Below are 22,025 nucleotides of genomic sequence, written 5' to 3' on the forward strand. Positions count from 1 at the left end.
AATGCAGCGTCGAGCGTCCGATGGTTTACGATAGGAATTATAACAATAGTTTTAAACTAGCGCTTTTTAGAACCATGGTCCGAAATGGTAATTCAAAGAGCCTCTTCCCCTTTCAACTCACCTGAAAAAGCTGCTTTCGTGTACCACCCAGCACCCGTTTCGTAGATATATCAAAATCATAACCGGAGGCGAAGATTATCTTTATGATCTACCACGATTCGTGGGGCTGACTAGTACCGACGGGGATCCCACAAACACGACGGTCACATTCATTAAGCATGATGTACGGCGTAAAGCACCACAACTCGGCCCCAAAAGCGCAACCTTCTGAGATATCTTATATTTAGTTTCAATGCTGGTACTGGTGCAGTTTCAATGCTGGTACTCTGCTCATTTCTGTTCAATGAAGTTATTTCTCGCTTAAATGCGCCTCACATTAATCGTGTGCTGTGCTCCACAATCATTGCGCCGCGCGCTCTTCCTTCTTATCGGCCCCCTTGAGATCGTATCCATCAATATCTATTTGCTTCTAAGTTCTAATGACTTGTAGAGAAACAATTTTAGAGCGTTTAACAAAATAATTGCATAACGAGCGATGGGAAAAGCCCAATCGTCCAACTCATAAAAAAACTTTGGGACACAAACAACTGGAAACTGTTGGTAGTTGGTACTTTCGCGCATAGGCGGCGGAACGGGGAGGGCACCGGGGCACCGTGCCCCCCTTTGATTTTGGCATTTTAACAATGGGCTCTATGGGCGTTACATGGAAAGAATGGGACCAAAAGTCGGCAGTGCCCCCCCCCCCCTTCCCCAGTTGAGCTGGGCGCAGGTACTAAATGGCATCAAAGGAAATCCTATATTCATCTCGCCGCATTTAAGCGCACCAATCGAAAGACGACAGCGTGACCGCGCTGACAGGCAATCAACCTGGCCACATAAAACTAGCTAGTGCAAGGAAGATGTCTATATAAACCACTGGACCATGCAAAGCGTTCAGTAAATAAAATACGAGTAAAGATGACGCGTTTGAGGGCAGACTGGCCAAACAGTGACGTTACACGCGGATCTCAACACTGCACAACACATTCATCAAAAAAGATCTCGTGGATCCCTATATACGTCATAACTAGCCCTAGTACGGGGGTATATAGCCATGGACGTAAATGGCCGGCTTAAGGCACAGGATCCCAATTGTCATCCCCATTACGTGGTCCCCAGAAGTCGCCAGGCCGAGAGCTAATGGCAGTTAAGCACATCTTACACGTGCCGACAAACGTGACACAATGAATCCAATAATGAGTCCGCTAATAAGCCTGCCTAATTCTGCATGTAGGCTGCTATTTACCACCACGGCGGAAGGCTAGAACGCATCCATACAGCTCAACATAGGTGTCAATTTCCGCCGGGTTGGGGGTGCTCAAGCTCTTTAGATTCACCGCCGGCTCGGCTGGCTTGGCTTTGGAGCCCCAACAGACGGTGCGGGTCAAGGTCACCGCTAAGGCAGCGGCGGATTTGCTGCGCCCGGGCAGTGGGCACCCTCAATTCGGTGAAAATCGACACCCATGCAGCTCAACATGACAAAACGCTGCATACAAGCGCACGTCCTCGCATTTAATTGACGCATTTAACTGCGTCACTAACCTCGTACACTGTACAACACTGGTGAGATGACTGTCCGAAGGAAACTGCCGACTTTGGCTGGCAACATTCAGGGTTGGTGACTTATGTACTGAGTTCGGCTGGCTGACGGCGATGTGACTTCAGGACCGGTTGATGAACGGGCCATCCTAGCCCCATACTACAGGAGCCCAGCTGGTCTTGGCGAGCGGCGGCGACTGGACGAGGCTGGACCCCTACTACAGGAGCCCAGCTGGTGCTGACGAGCGGCGGTTACTGGACGAACGGGTCAGCCTGGACCCCTATTGCAGGAGTCCGGCTGGTCTTGGCGAGCGGCGACGACTGGACGAGGCTTGACTCCTACTGCAGGAGTCGAGCTGGTCCTGTCGAGGAAATAGTTCACCTTTAACATGGGATTTTAAACTGAGATAGCAGTCTGATAGAGCAGATTTGTGTATGCCTTATATTTGAACCGTTTGAGATATTCACCTTTTATCAGTGAATATTGGTGCTTAAATTAATGTTCTAGTGCTCATTTACAGCAAGCAGAAACCTCTTCAACACACACAGTGGCCAATCAGCGATGAGAGCACTTACAGGAGCAGAATCCCTTGCAGCTGATAGGTTGTTCAGCTGTAAGTGTTCATAACTCTAATCATTAAAATAATGAAATCCCTTTAGAAGAAGTTGTGTGAGTTCGCTCCGTCTCTCGTACTCGTCCGCGCTCCGTCTGCACAAACGCACTCGCTCGTGTCTAGCCGCGTACTGTTTATTGGCGCAGTGACCGGTCAGATGCTCGCTACCGGCCTGCCACCTAGCGGACACACGCAGAGCTATTAGTTAACACTCTCACACCCCCACACCAGCTTCAATCTAAATATATGAATAAACATTGAGACAATCAAATCACCAGAGCGGTGAACAACGAAAAAATAAATACAGAAAATAAAAGACGATTAGTCCAAAATAGACGGAACTCAACGGACAGTTCAAAGCGGCACAGAAAGTGCCTAACACCAGAACACCGCAATGATAGAACCAAACACCTCACTCCCTGGGTAATAACTCAAGTTGCTGAGAACATTCACCTTACACAGTCATGAAATATTCGCAAACTAACGACAGAGTCGGGGAATATTTCACATTTCCTCGATGAGTCTGCGCGTCTGTTTCTTTATTCTCGTCGATCGCCTCAGTGGCTGCTGCTGCTGCTGTTGCCGCCGCTCAGTCTGTGCAGGTTTCAGACTCGTCTGCTGCTGCTGCTGCTGCTGCTGCCGTCGTAGCTGCTGCGCAGCCTGTGCAGGTTTCAGTCTCGTCTGCTCCTCTTCCACCGCCGGGGAGCTGACTGCGTGCGGTTCCGAGTAAGCGTATCGCTGGCGAAGGAACCTGCGGTTCCTGGTGAGGACACGTCCGCTGGGGAGCCGGATGAAGTACCTCCGCCTCCTGCCGTCAACTTCAGTAATCACTCCGGAGCGGTCCCAGCGTTTGTTGACGTGGTTCTGCACCATCACCTGGCTGCCGACGCGCAGGACAGGCAGATTTCTGGCGTGCTGATTGTAGCGCCGCTCTGAGTCGTCCTTCAGATCGGCGGCAGCTGTGTCAGCTTCATCAGCCGATCTTTGCCAGCGAGGATCGAAGACACGTCGGTGAGCCGGCAGAGTGTCTCGGACTGGTCGGCCGAACACTATCTGAGCCGGACTCCTGCCGCCCGGTCCCGGTGTGTTTCTCTGCTGCAGTACGCCGCGGGTCCACGCGTCGATGTCCAATCCACCAGGCGACTTCCAACACCTGCGAATCAGCTTGCTTGCGGCCTTGACCCCAGCTTCTGCTCGTCCATTTGACTGAGGGTAATGCGGCGATGAGATGACGTGCTCCACTTTCCACTGCTCCATGAACTGCTTGAAGGCCCTAGACGTATACTGTGGGCCACCGTCACTGAAGATTGTCTCGGGTGCTCCCACCGTGCAGAATATACTTTTTAGCTCTGCGATCACCCGAGCTGATTTCATCGTTCTTCCCAGGTGCCGTGAGAACTGCCACCCCGAGAACGGATCCACCGCCACCATGAAGTACTGACCCGCGTGCTGGAAGAGGTCTGTACATAGGTGCTGGAACGGACGTGAAGGAGGACTCCTCCTGAGGTAGGGTTCCTTGGGGAGTGACGGCAGCTCCGCTTGACATGCCGCACATCTTCTCGTGATATTTTCTATATCATTATCTAGGCCGGGCCAGTACACGGCCTGGCGCGCTCGACTTTTCGTTTTTTCTTTCCCCATGTGTGATGCGTGTAACTCAGTGAGAACTGCTGCTCGCATCGGTCTTGGTATGACTAGCCGACATCCACACAGAACAACACCGTCTTCCACCGTCAGCCGATCGTGCACTGCCCAGTACGGTCGGATGACTTCCGGGAGGTCCGTCTTACTCGCCGGAAAGCCTGTGAGGACCGTCTGGATCAGCTGCCTGGCCTCTTCATCGTGGTCGGCCGCGCGCCGCACGTCATCCAGACGAATGTCTGACTGTGCTTCTTCCAGAGCGCTGCATACCACTGCGTTGATGCTGGCTACCGTGTCGTCTTCAGCCAGCTCGTCTTCAGCCGTCGGAGAGTCGACAGGTGATCTCGACAGGGCGTCAGCTGCCTGGTGCTCCTTCCCCTTCGTCCAGCTTGCCGTGAAGTTGTACATGCTGATACGCCCTCGAAGGCGTTGTAGTCTCGAATTTTCAATCTCGTCCATGTTCTTGGAGTTCAATATGCTGATCAATGGACGGTGGTCAACCAGGATGTCGAAGTGCTGCATTCCACTCAGAAAGAGTCGACACTTGCGGCTGACTGCCCACGCCACTGCCAAGAGCTCCAGCTCAATTGTGGCATATCGCGTTTCAGCATCCGTCAGTGACCGTGACCCAGCCTGGATCACGCGCCACTCTCCGTTCTGCTGCTTCTGTTGAAGGATGAAACCCAGTCCATGAAGTCTGCTGGCATCAGTAGATAGCAGCGTCGGCCTGGTGAGATCGAAGTATCCCAGGCTCCTTGTCGATGATAGCGCCAGTCGAGCTGCTTCGAACGCTGACTGGTGGCAGTTGTCCCAACAGAAGCTTCGCTTGGTGCTCAGTAGGTGGCGCAGTGGCTCCAGATGATGCGTCACTTCTTCCGAGAAGGGCGCGACTTGATTAACGAGTCCGAAGAAACTCCTCAGGTCCGTCACGTTCTGTGGCTCAGGGAAGGCGGCGATGGCTCGTAGCAGCTCTGGGTCCGGCCTGTAACCACCATGTGTCACCAAGAAGCCTGCGAAGCGCACCTCCGGTAGCATGTGCTGCGCTTTCTTCACGTTCAGCGTCACACCGCGCGCGCGACACCTCTCCAGGAAGAGCCGGACACGGTCCTCCAGCTCTTCTTTGGTAGCACCACAGATCAAAACGTCGTCGACGATGCGCTGAATGCCTGGGATGTCTCTGAAGCACTCGTCCATCCTCCGGTTGAAGAATTCGGAGATCGAGCTGATTCCGAATGGAGCCCTCGTCCACATGAAACGCCCGAAGGGCGTTATAAATGTGGTCAGTGGCTGGCTCTCTTCTTCCAGCGGACACTGGTGATACCCCTTGGAGGCGTCGAAGACGCTGAACCATCTCGCAGAGTCGACGATCGACGCCACACACTCTGCCGGGGTGTTAGACTGGTACAGTTCTCTGCGCACAGATTTGTTGAGCTTCGTGAAATCGACGCACATGCGGATGCCTCCGTCCTTTTTGGGAGCCACGACAATTGGTGCACAAAACTCTGTCGGTGTCGTCACTGGTATAATCATACCATCCTTCTCCAGTTTATCCAGTTCCTTCTTCAGGGGCTCCCTGAGAGCGAACGGAATGCGCCGAGGAGCATGAACAGCGTACGGTTGAGCGTCTTCCTTCAGAACAATCTTGTATTTCTCTCCTGGGATGATGTTGATCTTCTCGCTGAATACGTCGTTGTACTCGCGGAGCAATGCCGCCCACTGCTCCGTCGGTGCGCTGGCCGGCGCCGCCCGCTGCTCAGCTGGCCCTGGGGCGCCGGTCCGCGCTGCCCGCTGCTCCGCTGGCGCGCCGAGCGCCGCCGTCTGCCGCTCCACCGGCGGGCCGAGCGCCGCCGTCTGCCGCTCCACCGGCGGGCCGAGCGCCGCCGTCTGCCGCTCCACCGGCGGGCCGAACGCCGCCGTCTGCCGCTCGGATAGCGGGCCGAGCGCCGCCGTCTGCCGCTCCACCGGCGGGCCGAGCGCCGCCGTCTGCCGCTCGGCTGGCCGTGTGATTGTCCGCCGCGCCGATACCGCTGCCGTGATGTCCTGAGGAATGTTCCACTTCTGTTCGGGGTAGTCCTCTGGAATGATGCCGAGTCGCTGCGTCGTCTTCCACGACAGGATCAGACGCTTGACTCCAGGAATGATGTGGACCTGCTCGTTGACTTCGATGTCTCCCATCCTGATTGTGACCTCCACCTTGCCTATGGAGTCACAGGATCGGCCGTCGACCACCATCGGACGCACTGTTGAAGGTGTCATGCGACCACGGCCGAACGTCTCTGCAAACTCAGGGCCGGCCAGGCTGATGTCGGCTCCAGTGTCTGGAAGAGCTCGCAACTTCCCGCGCCTGGTACCGAACACGTCCACTGCAACCGTCGGCGCCGATCTGTGCTGAACACCGTTCACCGTCACCATATTCAGCTGAGTACAGTCGTCTTCACAGGCGCTCTCACCGACGGATACCGCATTGGCCCTTCTCGGCCCCAGTCTCCTGTCGCACATACGGCCCCAATGGCCGTATTCACCGCAGCGAAAACACTCGCTGTCAATGGCGGGGCAGCTGTTCTCTCCCCGGCATCGCCCGCGGCCGCAGCGGCGACAGGCCTCGCCCGGGCGATCACGTGACTGCCGGTCGGCAGCGGGCCGGGCCGCACGGGGAGGGGCGGGCTGTGCCCGACGCCGGTCCACCGGCCCAGTCCAAACGCGGTCAGTGACGTCACGGTCCGGCCGCCGACCTCGACCGACCGTGCCCGCGGGCGGCACCACCGACCGGCCACGCCGCGCAGCCGCCACGCCCGGGCCAACGCTGCCGTCCGCGATCTGAAGGGCGTCGCGCGCCGCACACTCCTCTGACCGACAAATGTTTATCGCCTCGTCCAGAGTCAGACTTTGGATGGCACACAAACGCCTGATGACATCCGCATCACGGATACCCACTACAATTCGATCGCGAATAAGGCTGTCTCTGCACCGATCACAATATCCACAGTCCCTGCTCAAGTCTCTGAGACACGTCACATAGTCGTCGAATGTCTCGCCGTCCTGTTGGATTCTCAGGTTGAATGCTCGCCTTTGCATCACCTGGCTGACTTGTCCTATAGCGTGTCGCTCCAGATTCTCGATGATTTTGCTGACGTTCTCGCCGTCTGACCTTGACAGCCCCATATTCTCGACGATATGGACGGTGTCGTCCGAGAGGCAGGATCGCAGCATCGCCAACTGCACCGCCTTGGGCTGTGCGGTCAGGCCAGAAAGTGTGACGAAGTCGGTCCATCGCGTTTTCCACGTCTTGAAGGCGGCTCCTCTGTCCACAGAGAGGTCGAGTTTATCAGGTTGTGTCAATCGACTTAACCACTGCGCTGAGGGCTGTTCACGGGCCCTGTGTGCGGTCGGACCGCACACAGCCTCGAAGCTCCGCCCACTGCGTCCCTACGTCAGCCTTCCGTCACCGCACACAGCGATCGCTGTGGCCGGTCGGGACTGGCCACAGCGGACCGTCCACCGCACGCAGCCGTGACGTCAGAGCCGCCTACCCATCCCCTACCCCCACGCCTGCTGGACGTACCGCACACAGCGCACGCAGCAGTGTGCGGTGCCCGTGAACACCCCTCTGGTAAGGCAACCACAGCACCGTGCTCACTCTCATCGTCACTAGCGGCCGGGCCCCCGCCGGGGTTCTCGTCGGGCTGCGCCATGTGTGAGTTCGCTCCGTCTCTCGTACTCGTCCGCGCTCCGTCTGCACAAACGCACTCGCTCGTGTCTAGCCGCGTACTGTTTATTGGCGCAGTGACCGGTCAGATGCTCGCTACCGGCCTGCCACCTAGCGGACACACGCAGAGCTATTAGTTAACACTCTCACAGAAGTGTGTAATTCCAAGTTAGAATACATTTAAATTTTATTCATCACATTTTTAACACACCTTTTTAAATTTTATTTATCAAGTTACTCACAGAAGGTGAACAATTTCTTTTAACACTTACCTTGCTTCAATGGTGACATGTAGCTCTTGCAGCAGAGAAGGCACAGCATTTGGCTGCAACTTCAAATATTTACTTGTTGCTATCAATTATTCAGTTTTGAAATGCATACAGGTAGGTACAATGAATCTTGGGTTCTCCTGTAAGAATGCCGACCGCAGAAGCAGAAGTTCATCCAAAGCTTGCGCCTGAAAAAGGGCCAGGTTTAATTATCATTATACCATAATCACATTTATGCCTAATTTGTAAGAAATAGGTTTAGGTTAGCAGAAATAGGTAAGGTTTTGACTAGACCCCCTGGGCCCTGGGTCACAACAGGAGATGACCCCCGTGATTGGTGGGACCACCAGGCACCAGCACTGGCACAGTCCGTTCTGACCACCGCACACCTATCAGCCACATTTAAAATGCACTACACTACATCCCCCACCACCTGACCACACCAGACCAAATCTGCACCGCGCTACACAAAATCCGCACTGCACCAAGCTAAATCCACGCCACACCAAAGCCTCACCAGCCGGACAAGCCAGCACAGACGAGATCTTGTCGAAATTGCCATGCTTTGCAGAGTGCATACTGGCCTACCTGAACCTGACCTTACCCAGCATATGAGCCTGACTGTCCTTAGCACTGGGAGCTCATTGAGACCAGGCCCCACAAGCCTAGTGGCCTCCTGAAACCTGATTTCCATATGGGGTGAGCTATTTAAGAATGGTGATCGGATATCGAACGTGAGACAAGACAGCAATGAGCAGTGGGCGGTTCATGCAACCATAATCATGTTTCCTTACCACAAGTATCAAAGCAAAATCAAAAATAGCTACCTATCGAATTCAAATTTCACTGGAACCTCACCTGCATGGATCTTAAGTGAAAGGATCTCATCTTGATCTTGATACATCTGCACGAAAGATACATCTTGATCCACTCATCTCAATCTTGTTTTTCTGCATCCAGGGCATGCAACACTTCTGGTCAAGGCCGTATATAGGACATCGCTTCTGGTATTTTTGGCACCACACTCGACTGCTGAGCTCAAATGCAAATTTGGATTGCAATCACGGTCATAAAATACTGAATATTGAATCGCAATGTATGTTCAGTCGATGTACCCCTCGTTCGATGTCTCTCAGACGACGAAGATTGTACGTCGTCCGGCCAATCCCGTTCTAGATCAACGGGGGCTCGGCTGCAATTATGGAATGTGATTGGCCGAATGGCGTAGAATCTTTGTCGTCCGAAAAACATCGAACAAGAGTAATGTCGCTACTGCGCCATTGTTGCATCGAATTCGCCCCATAGAAGCACGTGTTAAAGGGACCCTCCCACCTTCAAAAAAGTTAATGAATTGGCATGAAAGTGATGTCGCTCGGTTCAGAAAGAGCAAAAACGAATATCTACCAAATTTCATCGAAAAATATTCACCGGTTTTCAAGATATTAGACTTTTACTTTTGTTTACTTTTTGGGATCTCCGCTGTTCCTAGCGACTTTATTTGAAAGTGCGGCATTTGTTGCGCGCAAAGCAGCATATACCACCGCGTGCTACAAAACGTTTTAGTCAAACATTTAACGGACGTTCGAAAGCCTGATGACGTCATCAGATTCCCGTAATGGTTAAGAGATAGGGACCACGCTGGTCCCACCCTGCAAGTAAAGGGAAGAAATTTCTTGAACACCATAAAGCTGTGGGGGTTGCGACCAGGATAAATGGTGGTTTCTGAGCCTGGCCGCAAACTTGGCTATCTCAACTCAAAACTAATGTTAAGGTGGGAGGGTCCCTTTAACTCTCTCCCATAGGGCCCTGGGTTGACTCTCTCCATAGGGTCCTGGGTAAACTCTCCCCTTGTCTATTTTCTTTAAACGGGGATAGTTTGGACAACAAAATATTTTCGACCTCAAAAAAAAATAAAACTTAATTTTTGATGTACCTCATTGATGCAAAACATCAGAAAAACATTAGAAATTAAGTCAAAGAAACCGATTATTTATAAATGGACAGCTGACGGCATGCCTCCCGTGTCCCCTGGCTTGAAGCTTCGGCTCCGTGTTACCTTAGTATTCTATGACCGTGATCCAATGTAAGTCTCACAACTTGTATATCTCGGATTTTTCCTAAAGGTCATATGAGGTCAGGTCATTTTCGTGACCTCACCTTAGGGGAGAGTGGGGTAAGATGCCCAGGGTGGGAAAGACGCCCCACCCCCTCTAGCGGCGAAACAAAGAATCGAACCTGGAAATTAATGTTCTTAGCGTAAAGCGGAAGCCTGCCTTGTTAACTGCACAAAAATTTGCGAAGCTCAGTTGGGCAACGGCTGGCTGGTGATTGCATGTTTTTTATTTGCTGCTTTCAAAAAATATTTTGGTGTCAAAACATTGTAAATATCAAAGAAGGTAGATAATTTTTGCGTCCCTTGCTATAGTCGTGATACATTGACATGCGTGTACTGTGTCCCAAACAGTTTGTTTCAGGGTGTAGTTGTATGGCTAACAAATTGTGCTGATTTAATATTACTTCGGTACCTTCGGGTAAGATGCCCCCTGTCCTGATGGGGAAAGACGCCCCCCTAAATCCCTAGGCTGTCCTTCAAGCAGCCCGTCAAATCATTTATTACATACTTGTAATGAGAGACAAAAGCCGATCTGGGACTATTGAGAGTCCAGTACGGTCGGGTGCTCCCCATGCCGGTCTCTCGGCCCACACAGCGACTTTTTGGGCGGCACCTGACTCTGAGAGTCCTCACGACGGCCTCTGTGGGCCCCATTATTGGCTCCAGGGCCCCTCATGACATCCTTTGAGGGCTCCCACGTTGGCTCCACGGGCCGCGCTGGCATCTGAGGTCCCCACGATGGGCTCGAGGGCCCTCAAGCATCATGAAGACCTATAAAGGCCCCACATTGGTCTCCGAACGCCACCACGGAGGCTTGTTTGGCCGCGCTGGACTATGATAGCCCCAACGATGACCTTTGAAGCCCCTTACGACTACTTGTGAGGGCCCTTACGATGACGCTTGGTGTCTTCTGCAGGCTCGAAGGGACAACTGATTCGTTCAGGCGATTCACGTGCCCATTTATGTCACTTATAGTGCAGGGGGCATCTTCCCCAACCTCAGGGGGCGTCTTCCCCACCCTGTGGGGTAAGATGCCCCCTTTCACTTCTTCAGGAAAATGCTTAATAGCAAAAAAAGTTATCATATTTCAGGCACGTAAGTGTGATATTTTTGGAAAAAAATGATGTCGGCTTCCGTTGAAACTCCAAGTTTTTGCTTTCCGATCGTCATTTTTGAATAATATATGACAAAGCAAAACCCTGGGCATCTTTCCCCACTCTCCCCTATAAGTCAATGGGGAAAAATTCAAACTGCTATTCTGCCGCCGGGAACTATCTCTAACTATCTCAATTCTCAAGCACACAGAATCGTGATTTGATGCACTCCTTGCAAGGTAAGATGCGTCACTTTTGCAATGTTGACCTTGCGTGACGTCATTTATGACGTCATCAAGGTCATATTAGTTTTTCGTCAATAACTCTTGATCAAATTGAGCTAGCGAGTCGGGAAAGCCACCAATGGACTCAGGAAGACCTGCCAAATCGAATGATATGCGACATGCCCTCTTTCGACCAGCTTCATGACCTGGGGGTGCTGACCTGATCTTGACCTGAGGTCAACACTCTAAGTTGACCTGACCCAAACAAAAAGTATATCATTCGACGCGCCTGAACGAGGCGAACACGATGCTGCCAAAATCGTGGCTCTGCGGCCGTTTTTTTGCGAAGTTATTCACCAAAAACTGAACCGTACCTTGGGGCACTTGACCTGACCTCAGAGGTCACTGGTTGACCTAGGACCTTAAAATCGGGTACCAATCTCAGCGTCTCGTAACGGCGCACACGCTCGTTTTTCCGCGACGCGCTAGCTCCACCAGGGGCGAAACGGCGAGGGGGGTTGTACCCGCCCCCCCCCTCCCCTCGGCAGGCGCGTATGTAGAAAACCTATAGGTCGGGCGGACTTGCCGAGGTGTTTGTGTCACGTACTCAGAAGGTCAGAATATATTTTTTAGATATTTTCTGCAAGACGAAGGGCTCCGCCAGATTAGAATATCACATTATTCACGCAACTGTTACTGTGATATAAATCGGCTGACTGAGGATGCTTATTTGGCAATGGCTGTACTTTACCTAACTTTACTCTATAGGGTAAAGTAAATTTGGTGACATATGGCAGCGATTGTGCGCGCGCCAAAAGATCAGCTGTTATTGGGACGCTACAAAAATGGCGCACATTAGGATGGTTCAAGGCCGGATGGTTATACGGATATTTTTATTTTTATAGGAGCAATACAATTTATTTTCTGTTGATTATTATCAAAGGTCAATGCCCTTGGACAAATTGATAGTACACAAGTCTGAACTGTAGCCTAGTGAGGTGTCCAAGGCTATATAAACCGAGGTGTCTTAGAATTTCCAGGTAGGAGAACAGGGGCCTTGGCCTGCTTTTATATAGATATCAATATGGTTCATATGGTTATATTGTTGTTTGCAATGTCTGGTATCAGTCACCAGTATCTGGCATTTAGAAATCCAAACCAACCAATCAACCTGGTATTTTGACAATTTTCGAAATGCTAAGGTGGCCAGGTGCTTCGGTATGCATGTTTTAACCAGCATAGGTGATTTCACAGAATCATCGTCATCACCATCTCCATCGGACTGTCAAAAAGCATCAGTGTAAGGAATTTTATAGAACTTCACATGTCTGACTTGGAGTGTGGACTGTGCCTGCGGTCTGCAGATGTCTGATGGCGCAGCGGAAGCGGGAAGCAGCGGCTCGGCCATTCCTCCCAATGAGGACAGCGTCACAATGCTGGACGTGCTGCAAGAGGAGGAGGAGCTTGACGAGGATGCTGCCGCTGTGCTTGGAAACACAGATGACAAGCATTGCTCCTATGATCAGGTGGGTTGTAGGCAGGGGTGCGGAGCCGGAGCTGGAGCCGGAGCCGGCATATTTTGCCAGGAGCCGGAGCCGGAGCCGTGAAACAATATAGCCCGGAGCCGGAGCCGGAACCGGAGCCGTCAAAAAAGGGGGCGACTCCGGCTCCTTTTTGAAGAGGAAAACAATTATTGACCTTAGTTCGGTTTGACGGTACAAGACAGTAAAACATGTGGTATTCAAAATTGCCTTGTTATGCACATACAGAAGCAACGTGCACCAATCGAATCGCCTTTTTTCTTCCACCCGTATTTAATTAATCGCATAGGATATGTACTGACTACTGAGTAGGAGCCGGAGCCGCCGGAGCCGGACCATTTTACTCGGAGCCGGAGCTGGAGCCGGAGCCGCCATGAGATTTCACCCGGAACCGGAGCCGGAGCCGGAGCCGATTTTTTCTCCGGAGCCGGAGCCGGAGTCGGAGCCGTCTGAAATTTTCACGGCTCCGCATCCCTGGTTGTAGGTTGTAACTATTATTGCTCATTTGTGAAAAAATATATGACAAATTTTTAGTTTTGTAATGCAATCGGTATACTATACAGTATAAGTGACTTATTTTTTAGACCGTTTAACTGTGAATATGAAACAGGGCTTTTGCTAAATCTGCAAGAAGCATCACTGTTTATTCATTATTGTTGATTTGACTGACATTGTTTGTCAACAAATGCCTGTCCTTGTCTTTGCCATTGCATTCTTTGTATCACATTTATAATTTATTTGATAATGATCAAGAATCTCACATTTATCATATTACATTTGTTACTGTCTGCACGTCTTTGCCTTTGTAAATATTGTCCATACTCTATCTGCAACCTTTGCTTGCTGACACACATGCCTTCCACAAATTTTAACATGTGCCCATGGCACTGAGATCCCTGCAACTTCCTCCCTATCATTTCCAGCACCTCCTAGCCTCTGTCACCAAATGTCAGTGTAGGGCCTCAAAGGTCTGCCTCCATTGATTGAACTCAGGCCACCTTATCTTTCATAGGACTGCCTTTCCGAATTCCACCTTGTGGCTATCACCAGTGACTGACGGGATTGGGGCGAGATACCACACGCCACAGATATGAACATACATATTTAATGCTATTTTGTCATACCCATAAGCATACCAAATATTGGCTCTGCTTTTGAAGAATTGCGACGTAGATTTGAGCCTATGAGAAAAACGATACACAGATGAAAATCGGTCCGGTTACGGGTCTCGGAATGACCGTTCTTGTTGATCAAACATACGAATGTAGTGATACTGATAACCAATGCATCGCTGATCGCACATCGCAGGACCCCGGTGCCGTCTCTGACTTTTGTGCTGTCTTCCGCAGGGGTACATGAAGCGCCAGCCACTGTATTCGTGTCTGACCTGCTCGGACAAGGACCGGCCGGCCGGCGTGTGCCTGGCCTGCAGCTACCACTGTCACGAGGCGCACGAGCTGGTGGAGCTCTACACCAAACGGTGGGTCAGCTGGAACGTCTGGCACACTCGTTACTGTGTTAGCTACCCAATACTCATGTGCTTGGAACGGGCACTTGAGTTTGGTATTCGTTGTTGGCATATAACATGAGGCTACATATTAAGCGGATGTAAAAGTTTGTATAACTGCACCAGGCATGCTGGTGTGCGCTCACTGCCCACAAGATAGCTCTAAGAGGAAGCTTTGGTGTAACAAGCTGTGTTAGTACTCTCAAGTAATGGACGTTGTTTGCTCTAGCATGCCAGCGGAATATCGCATCACACTCCATTTTATGTGATCCTTGCGCTTTATGTTCGCTGGTCTGACGTCTTATCTCTAAGAAGCACGCGCTGCTGCGCTCTCTGCTGCCCCATGCTGTCCTGTCCGAAGGTCACTATCAGGTCATGGATGGTGGTCAAAGTCCTGCTGAGTGTGATGATATATCCGGCTACCTGCGCCATTACGCTTTTAAGTTCTAAGGCAGCCAAACATCAGGCTGTGAAGCTCCCATCACCTAGACATAAAAAAAGGAGCGATGGCGTCAATTCATAGAGTGGCCGATGAACGCCAAGAGCTGTCACGTTTGCAACACATACTGCAGATCGAGTGTGTGCCTTCAGCGTACGGCCTCTAGCTCATGTGGCTACGTTAATTCGTTGCTGTATCAATTATCATCTTACTGTTTTTTATTTTTATTTAGGATATGCTCAATAAACCAATGAGGTCTGTTGGAGAACGCGCCCCTCCCGCCTCCGAGTGTCTATCTACTTAATCGTACATTTATAATGTTTATCGGATACAATCAGTCCATTTTCAGGCGTAATCGATATTGTAGTTATGGCGAACGCTACTTATAGATGCTCTTAGTTTCTGCTTTAGGCTGTCAGGCGAACATGAGTGAGCCATTATTGCCGATCATTAACGTCAGTTTATCAACAACAATGATGAACCAATGGGGAGAGAGGGACATTGCGTGCGTCTGACGATCACTGGAGTCATCGCCCAAACTGTCAAAAAGAAAAGAAAAAAAACCGCTAAGCCGAGGCTTTGGGATGCGATCAAGAAAAATGTTGCGGGAACTTGCTGTTAGATTAGTTTTTTTTTTTACATGACGGGACCTTTTCTAATGTGATTATTACATGCCTGTTGGAGTATTCTAAATATGGAGTAGATGGATGCAAAATGACCACCGCAGTCGACGCCCCCTAATGTTCTAATCAACAAAATATGGAATAGAGTTCCAAGTTCGAATTATCTGCCTCTGATATGAACAGAAGCCCAAGTAAAATACTACTAACCCCTGTGCACAGCACCCGGGGTCTCGGCCTTTGAATCAGTGTGGCCTCCGGATGCTTGGAAGTTTTTTAATCTCGTAGCCGTTTTGTCTGGGCGAGCCGCTTAATGAGCGGACTTTGCAGTGATGCCGGGGTGTCAAACAGTTCGCACACATTCGTATTTTCCGAATATCCTTATTTGTTTGGTAACGCTTGAGATGTAGAACCTGCCGCTGAAAAACACGGGCTACTCTGCAGCAGCCCCAACGCAAACGCCTCGTCATATTTGTCTTCACCTCAGTTTTGTGTAGATATCAGAGATGTCATATAACGTCAAAACAACCAGCTCATATAACTTGTAAGACGCATTGAATCAGGCCCATGTCACTCCACTTTTGATGACATCATAAGGGGGCCTCAGGACAATAATGGCGCAGTGCGCCACAATCGCTTCAAAGCTACTTACCAACAGTTGCCATTTTTGAAAATATTATTTTGAAGTAAAGTTACAAGTAATAAAAATATTTTAATAAAGTTGATGATTAAATCGATACCATATCTAAAAACTTACTGAAAAATGATTTATTTATAGTAAAAATATAAACTCGATGCGTTTTTACGTTGCTTTCCTGCAACTGAAGGGGATTTTTAAATAGTCTATATCTTCAAAACTGGCCATTTCTTAGCATATTGCTGCTCTTTTTTTATCGCTAGAAAATTAGTTGGACTTTCCAATGACATCAACGGTTGAGCGATATGTGTAGAGTGTCACCAGCAATCTTCAAATGAAGTTAGTCATTTTGACGTTTTAAAGGAATGGAGTACTCCTTGCGAGCATCAGGGGTGACGTCACTCAGGATCTGTCTCTGATTGGTCGGCGGGGGAGTGACTGTACCTTCCATAGATGGCCTTGCATTGAATGCAATTGTTGTCGAATTGGTTACTTCTTGTACTGTAAATGATATCACTGGGCCATTGTCATTGCCTTGCTTTTGTTTTTGTTCTTCAACGTTGTTGATTATCGGTGAAAATTTAATCCGACTATGTCCGACATTAGTATCCGACGAATCCGATTATATCTGACTATAGGAGTGGTGAAATCGGAAATCCGACAAGGGTGTTCGATGCATACACACAGTGTAAACGCACGGTGCCATTGCAGAGTATGAATCAATTACATGGTGCATCTACCCGCTGCGTGATGCCGTGATCGATCTGCAGTGGATGATGGCTGGCATAAATTTCTGCACTGTCAAAATGAAGCTAGGAATAAAGTGTGTTAACAGTGTTTCGCGGCAGTTGTGGTCTAGCCGAAAAAAACATGAACCTTCAAAACGCTCCCTCTCCCTAACTAACCTTGATTAATCAAAACCGCTACCCACCTATTTATGATCCTCCGTCATCCGGTAGAAATTTCCGCTGCGACTGCGGCGGCTGCCGTATGCCGGACGTCACGTGTCGCCTGACGGCCAAGACAGGCGACAACGAGGCGAACTCGTACAACCAGAACTACGCCGGCCTCTACTGCACGTGCAGCCGGCCGTACCCGGACCCGGAGGATGCTACGCCCGACCAGATGGTGCAGTGTGTCGTCTGCGAGGACTGGTTCCACGGACGGGTCAGTGGCGGCGCGCCTTTTTTGGTTTGTTCGTTTGCTTGTTTGTTTCGTTGTTTGTTCCGTTGTCTCTTGATTTTTTAGAATAATGATGACCTTGGGGATAGTTGATTGCCGCAGATGCATAAGCAGTTTACATCACGAATGGTTTTTACGCTGAACACTGACGGCTATCATTTTCCGTCTCAAAGATGCATCTTGCGTATCCGACGTATTTAATAAGGTGTCGGGAAATCGGGATGATTTTGTTCCAAGAATGCCGGATACTAATATGAAGTGATGAATCATTTTATTTCCCCGATTACTCTGTCGTTGCGCTCTACCGATTCATGCATAAGCCATTTCGAGATATTGTTGCGATATTTGTATTGCCCTGGATTTCCTGGTATCATGTAATTTGTCATGGGAGGAAATGTGTGGTATTTCAGCGGGCACGTCCATCTTGGGCGGCAGCTGCGGCTGAGGGTAATTGGCTCTCGAGGGCCGAGGCTGACGGTGATGACTGCGGCCCCGGCAGCGCGGCTCCGAACCGCCCCTACTCGCCCTCAGCCCGGTCCTCTACTCGCCCCGCTCTGAACTGTCCTCTGCTCGCCCCCAGCCCCGCTCTGAACCGTCCCTACCCGCCCCCAGCCGGGCCCTCTGAGCAGCTGTCTTCTATTCGGCGTCAGTCCCACCTGACCCTCCCGTCTCTCGTCGGCAGCACATGGGCGTCCGTCCGCCCGCCGACAGCGACTACGCCGAGATGACGTGCGCCGGGTGCGTGGAGCGGCTCCCCTTCCTCGGCCGCTACGCCGCCGATACCGGTGAGGCGGGGTGGACGGGACAGTCTGTGTATAATGAACTCCTAATTAGTTGATGTGTGGTAGTGTATTAGTGTGGTAGCTTAGTGTAACCTAATTTGTATTGCTCAGATGCACGACATTGAATGAAGCGTATTCTGAGCTTATCTCAAAGTTCATCGGAATAAGTTTTGAATTACGTTGTCGCTAAAAATGAACAGGCATTATAGTTGCTGCGTGTCTGTTCTAAAGGTATTAGTAAACGTTAATCATATGATATTTATTCTCCTTTTTCCAGAAATGGCAGCGAATACTTCAAACAAATCGCCAAAGAAAGTGTCCAGTGCTAGTCCAAAGAACAGTCCCAAGAAGGTTTGTATTGCGTATTCCGTTGTCGATATCTTTATCGTATATGTAGATATGCAGATTGTCCCGCCAGCTTTGTAGTTATGTTACCTATCCACTCGAATTCTACTATCCTTTTGCTTATGTTTTATAAAACTTAGTCTCTCAGCGGTCATTAGTGGAAACTCGGTCTTGGAAGTGACTCATCGGGCAACATTTATATTGTACCTAATGCTTAGTAACGTCAATGACCATTCTCCATGAATGACTGAAGACTATTTCTAATTTCACGTCTTTGGTGATTGGTCTTGTGCGGGTTCAAAAACTAAATGTTCATGCACAGTAGTTTACCGCCGGAAGGTTTGTATAAAGACCGTGGCGATGTTGCGTTTTGGTCTGCAGGCTGATAAGTGTATCAATGGACGTTAATCCTTGTAGCTGGGATGTCAGCAGCTGGGTTGCGTTGGTGTTCGATGGGCGCGTGGTACACAGTGCGGAGCGCGTTGTCTTGTTTCCAGCCTTTTATATCGTGTGATAAATTCCATCGAGCGAAGTCCGGTTACTGGTTCGGCGACTAGATAAAGCCAGTTCACACTCGACACCCAGGGGCCCGGGGACGTGTTCGTGATCATGATTCCTTCTGTTCTTATCTTGAATGAAGAGCCGGAAAACGTGACAGCTTCGAACGACTGACCTGCTTGCAGACCCATATGTTCGTTCCTTCTATGTTATACTAAGGCATGGTAAGGCATGCGATTAATCCGCAATAATACAATGGCGTGTGCTTGTGCGCGTTTTATAGTTACAATGACGTGTGCCTGTTTCACAGGAGTCCTCGTGCCGGCTTCCGTCTGGAAAGCTGCCGTCGCCGTCCAAAGCCAAGGGGGCGCTGTTCTGGAAGCAGGGATGGCGGAAACTTCTCTGCACATGCGACGACTGTAAGGTATGTTGTGTGTGCCCCGAACCTATGGGATTGAACCTGCCCTTTAGGTACTCCTAGATGCTTACCCATTCTTCAGTTCCCAGCCTTCACAATACAAGCAGAGCTTCAATGCATGTGAAGTGCGTCGGTGCGAGCGACTTTAGCGAGTGTCATTTGAGCGAACGTCATTTGAGCGAACCATTTTCAGCAACTGGCAACTTAGCGAATATCAAATTGAGCGATTATCAAATATAGCGATTATCAATTTAAGCGAAAGCTATGTTTCAGCGACATCTTTTTCGTTGACTACAGTTTGAGCGACTGTCATTTCAGCGAAACACTTCATCGTCCCGTAACGGTGTATTTTTTCTTTTTTCTTTTGCGAGCGTACGTACAACGAATGTTTCCGGAACATGGTTATCTGGAACTGGATGGCGAATGTCACGTTCAAAGTTCAGACATTAAGCTCCCAATTTAATGCCACATTTCTCAAAAATTACAGTGGTTCGATTTCACCCCCCCCCCCCCGCCCCCCCCCCCTGCTGTTTGCCAATAATGATGACCAAACGTTTGTTCAGAGATTCATATTGCCTGTGCTGTTTTTCGCGAAATTCCCCCGCTTGAATTTGGATCAGTTCCCCATGTTGTAAAATTTGTTCTTGCCCCAAGCACCGTACGAATTTCCAGATATTTGGGTGAGGTGAGGTCCCTGAAACATAGACTGGATCCCCTGTGCCATCCCTCGAGTTTATAATTGGTCCTTGGCTTGGCATTACTTCCATCGTCCTATCTCTCGCGTTCCACATTTCCAGATCAAAGTTGCAGAATGAGGCCAAATATTTTTGTGGTTTCCAAGCTTAAAAGAAAATTTTCAATTTGCCGCGCGCAGCTTGAAGCATGACACATACCAAACGGGTTCCAAGGGCAAGAATTCCCGAAAAGTAGCAAATGATTGACTTCCGTCGCGTTCGGTTTCTCTGTAACTGTGTTCGCTCAGTTGGTCCCCCATTGACCTCCATATACTCGCTCAATCTGGTTTCGCTGATTCTGGTCCTCGCTTAAGTTGATAATCGCTGTGATTTAATTCGTCGACTTGACAATCGCTGAAAAAGTCAATCGCTTAAATTGATAATCGCTGAAAAGGCTTCGCTCAAATGTCGTTCGCTGAAATGACGCTCGCTCAGGTGTCGCAGAACCGAAGTGCGTAGGTCGTGATGGGTAGAAAGAACTTTCATAAATATCAAAAGCTACGAAAATGTCTTATTATCGTACATGACTGATGACTCCTTCCCTGCCTACTTCATTGGCACATCCAAACAAGGAGGTACTGATACAAAGGCTGCACCTCCGTCTTCCATCGCTTCGCATCTTGTTCCTATCGGTAGTGTGTGCGCCTGTCACCCTTTTTGGCCGATTTTGCCTCTGCCACCACTGAGTCTCCTCCGTCCGCCCACCAGGCGATGTACCAGACCTCGTCGGTGGAGTTTCTTCTCGACGAGGAGGACTCTGTCGCGGCGTACGAGGCTCGCGGCCGCCGCGACGCCGGCAGCTATGCCGCCGGCATGCGCGCGCTGGAGAACATGGACAGAGTGCAGCAGATCGAGGTGGTGCACGGTAAGCTACCGCCGCGCGCGTCCCGACACCGCAGACCTGCCGCGGGTGGGGCCTGGGCTACGGTATGGGTTAGATTAAGGGATCTTGTCGGTGTAGGGTGGAGATTTGAAAGGTGCTTGGTCTTGGCTACGGTTTTGACGTGTAACTTTGGTGGGTCTGTGCAGCAGGAAATCCTAAAGTTTCAGTATATTTTGGAAGCCTTGTTTGTGAGTCTGCCACTTTGCTGGTTAGGAAAATGATGGTGCGTTTAGTAACTGGCATGGAACCGCCACTGAGACCTATAACGCGAGCATTGTTATATGCCAATTACGTCAATTGTCTATAGCCATCCCGGGTGGAAACCATTGTCTTTGGCGATTGTCTATGGCGATGGAGTGGAAACCAAGCTGTAACCAAGCTGCCTCCCTCTGCTGTTCCAGAATACAATGATCTGAAGTCTGAGCTGATGAGTTACCTGAAGAAGTTCGCTGAGAACAAGAAGGTGGTCCGTGAAGAGGACATCCAAGAGTTTTTCTCCGGAATGAAGTCGCGGAAGCGGCAGAAGACCGAGATGTCACACTACTGCCGATGAAGTCGCCACAACAGATCGCTCATTGAGTTTTGCCCTTCGCCTCCCGGCCCAGCATTCCTTCTGCCCTCGGGTCGCCTGCGTGAGGCACAGGCCACGACACGAGTGATGTCGGTGACCGAACGGCATAAATTGATGTGTGTATTCTCATTTGCGGCGAACGTGGAATGTACCGGACCGGTGTCCAAATGACGCCCGTGATTGGTGAATGAAATTCGACAGTCGCGTGCTTCATAGATATGTGATAATTGCTGAAAGGCTGAGGAGCTGGCTCGAAATTGGCCGAACAAGTGTTGTAGAAAAAAAATGTATTTTTAAACGTCTGTCGTCACCACGCGATTCATCTCGTCTTTCCTGCTGATAAATCAGCGTCGTTTGCTGCCGATTTCCGTGGCACATTTGCCCTGTTTTTTTTTTTTTGTGTTTATGTAAATTGTGCAAACTCTACATGTATTTTTCGTGGCGCTCTTGATTGACAAGATATTCAGCTGTAAAATGTTGCTTATTTTGTCATGTTCTGATACACTTTTGTCCTTGTCATTGCCTTTATCCATAGAATGCTAGATTCCCGGTGTTATGAGTAATGAACC

General features: G+C 50.0%; 1 protein-coding gene across 5 annotated transcripts; it reads left to right on the plus strand.

Annotated features, from left to right (window-relative positions):
* Positions 1-9,893: 9,893 nt before the first annotated feature.
* Positions 9,894-21,973, plus strand: LOC122364956 (putative E3 ubiquitin-protein ligase UBR7). Of its 5 annotated transcripts, none has more exons than XM_043335775.1 (9): positions 9,894-9,951; positions 12,664-12,825; positions 14,190-14,320; positions 17,003-17,210; positions 17,908-18,010; positions 18,285-18,358; positions 19,161-19,274; positions 20,711-20,867; positions 21,287-21,973. In XM_043335775.1, exons 2-9 carry the CDS (start codon positions 12,664-12,666, stop codon positions 21,436-21,438), a joined length of 1,101 nt encoding a protein of 366 aa, XP_043191710.1. In that variant the 5' UTR covers positions 9,894-9,951; the 3' UTR covers positions 21,439-21,973. The 5 variants fall into 5 exon arrangements, with proteins under 5 accessions (XP_043191710.1, XP_043191713.1, XP_043191711.1 ...); XM_043335778.1 differs by lacking the exon at positions 9,894-9,951 and adding an exon at positions 10,151-10,192; XM_043335776.1 differs by lacking the exon at positions 9,894-9,951 and adding an exon at positions 11,059-11,314.
* Positions 21,974-22,025: the final 52 nt, after the last annotated feature.

This window comes from Amphibalanus amphitrite, unplaced genomic scaffold (assembly GCF_019059575.1).
Source record: "Amphibalanus amphitrite isolate SeventyFive unplaced genomic scaffold, NRLGWU_Aamphi_draft 000709F_arrow, whole genome shotgun sequence".
NCBI lineage: Eukaryota > Metazoa > Arthropoda > Thecostraca > Balanomorpha > Balanidae > Amphibalanus > Amphibalanus amphitrite.